At 36.3% G+C, this 2,825-nt stretch overlaps 1 protein-coding gene across 1 annotated transcript in view; it reads left to right on the forward strand.

The window, feature by feature from the left end:
- Positions 1-439: 439 nt before the first annotated feature.
- The window catches only part of LOC310738436 (uncharacterized protein), a gene marked incomplete at both ends in the record, with an annotated part of 6,124 nt that continues 3,738 nt past the window's right edge, over positions 440-2,825 (forward strand). Inside the window, one exon of the mRNA XM_083563420.1 lies at positions 440-590. Coding sequence (XP_083419546.1) covers positions 440-590 — 151 coding nt within the window. The remainder of the gene's footprint in view (positions 591-2,825) is intronic.

The raw sequence follows: 2,825 nt of genomic DNA on the forward strand, positions 1-2,825 counted from the left end.
TGTGCCTTTTCTTGCACCCTGTAAGATGGTGGTTCTAATAAAGCAGCCTGGTTTCCAAGAGTTCAGAGGGGCAGACAAGCTGAGGAGTTCCAGTGGTGCACATTCAAAGTGACAAGGGACTGATCAAGAACCTGAATGGCCCTTGTAGATGGAAATGACTGGAACATTTTAATGTAAAGAAGAAATCTGAATGAGTGTGTCAGTTTAGCAATGTAAGGCAAAACGGATAATTGGTTAGCCATAGTTACCCTAAGGATGTATGTAGTGACAGATGGTGGCATAGGATATTAATGTCATCAACAGGTTTATAAGATCTTGACATAGGGATGCATCTCCAGAGATGAACAGTGGCTCAGATTGCCCCGATGGTTAATTTTAGATGGTAAGCTGCCATTCATAATGAGATGTCTGCCAGACATGATGAGACCTGTGCAGAATTATGGCTTACTGGGGGAGGAAGGAAGAGGATGATTTCAGAAACCCATGTAAGAATATGACATCACCAAGGGAGCAGGTGCAGAGGAAGAACAGAAAAGGACCCAGCAAAGAGCCTTGGGATAACATTGGAGAGCCTGGCATGGAGTCTGGATGTCAGCTGGTATCAACTTAGCTCCAGAAAAAAGGCAAACCAATACCCTGCTGCCTTTGATCGGTTTGTCTATGTGTACTTATTTGTTGTGGCGTGCATTTCCTGGTTTTGACCACTGTCTATTTTGACACAGATTATTGATTACTCTGTTTGATCATTTGGACACTGATTATGATTTGAGAATTTGCTCCAGTAGAGAACATACAAAGTCTCTCCTTTGCCACAGTAACAAGCCCCATTTTTGGTCAGCACCATTTTCTGAATAATTTAAAAAAACAAATAATTGAGTTTTTTTTCACTGCCTACCTGTTTATTTTTACCTGAGTTCTGTTTTGTATTTAGCTACATATTTCTGTTATTTGTCAACGACAATGCACTGGTTTAGGGTCCATTTAAATCCTTGTTTCTAAAAGTGAAAGACAGTTTCCTATTTAAAAATATTAGTGTTGCGGTGTATTTTATTAGCTTTTGTCAATGCAGCTCTTAGACAAGATACCCAGTCTGATATTTTGTTATATACAAGAATATAGTTTTAGAATTGTTTTGTTTAAAATATTTTACAGTTTTAAATTAGGACTCAGGGGACTACTTAAAAGATGAGAGCATATGAAAAACTAGACCACCAGACACATTGCTCTGTTCTCCAATTATAAAATGTATGAAAGAATGCTGTATTCACAAGTGGAGTGTATGACTGTAAACAGTAAAAACACAAACATGACTTTATGAAGGTTAGAGAACGAATGTATATAAAATCAAACGTATTACTATAATTATCATCAGTTTATATAAAAATAATCCACATGTAATGAAGTTTTGCAGTCAATATTCTCTGGCTTCTGGGATGGAAGAGAGACATTGAAGGCATTAAACAAGGTTGAAGTTGTGTGGTTAAGACATCTGAGCAATGTGTCATAGAGATCTGTGGTAATATCTCTGGCCTGACATGCTGGAATAGTGGTCATTATTAACAGAAATATATAAATCCTGGATACAAGTTCTGGTGTTTAGACTAGTTTATAGATACTTGTTTTGTTTAAGTATAATGTGTATGGAATGAAAACCAACAACTAGCAGTGAGTCCATGGTTCACGTCAAGAAAAGTGTGTAATGCTCCTTTTATATGAGGAAAAAGTCTTACTTCAATAAGGTTTATCCTTCAAGATAGGGTGAGGAGCTTAACAATCAAAGAAAGCCTTAGAGTAGAGCTGCTGCTTCTCTAAATTAAGTGAAGCCCATTGAGGTGTCTCTAGTTCCTTTAAAGAATGCCCCTTGCTCAGCTTCTGTAGCAGACACAACCAACTAGACAGGAACCCCATGGCAAAGCCAGAAACCACTAGACACTGTTTGCCTGGGGATGTCTGGGGAGAAGCTGGGGTCTGGAGCTGGGGAAAAAATCTGGGCTGACCTTCTCAGATTGTTGCCACTACAATCTCTCTATGAAAAACTGGAAGGAATATGATGATGATGATGATGATGATGATGATGATGATGATGATGATGATGATGTGTCAAGTCTCACTTTCTACACAGATGCAACAGAACCAATTTTCTTGTTAATGTAAAAAAAAAAAAAAATCAAATTATTTTGTTATTTGCATCTGCATAAGTTATGTTACCAATACAGTCTAATTGACTCATTAATATTTAGCACACAAGTGTCCTGCTTCTGCTGTTATAAGTCCAATCCTGGACCGTTGCTGTACACAGGGACTATTTCTGCTAATCCTGGGTTTAGATGGAGATCTATCTGAGCATATTCTTGGGATTAGCAGTGAACAGGGATGCTCAGCATTTTGTTTCTCCTTTCTTTATTCAGCCCATCTGAGGCTTCAAAAGCAGTGTATTAAGGCTGGTTAATGACAAAGATATAGTATATATTGTCATAGCTATACATACAGTATATCACATTTCGGAATGTTAGTTTATTAGGTCTATAATTACTTTCTGTAGCTCATCTTTTTCTTTAAACAATGCATCATCACACATTACCTTGTCTATATATGAAACAGGACAAACAGCAATCATTAAATACACGGGTTGTATTCCTTAAAATCAATATTATTTTGGTGCTATATATATATATATATATATATATATATATATATATATATATATATATATATATATATATATATATATATATATATAATTTTTACCTGAAAACTGTGGCAGATGGCAGATATGCTAAGAACTTACTTGTGAATTCCTTTTGATGAAATGGAGATAGCATGAC

The sequence above is a fragment of the Silurus aristotelis genome, assembly GCF_946808225.1.
Source record: "Silurus aristotelis genome assembly, chromosome: 15".
NCBI lineage: Eukaryota > Metazoa > Chordata > Actinopteri > Siluriformes > Siluridae > Silurus > Silurus aristotelis.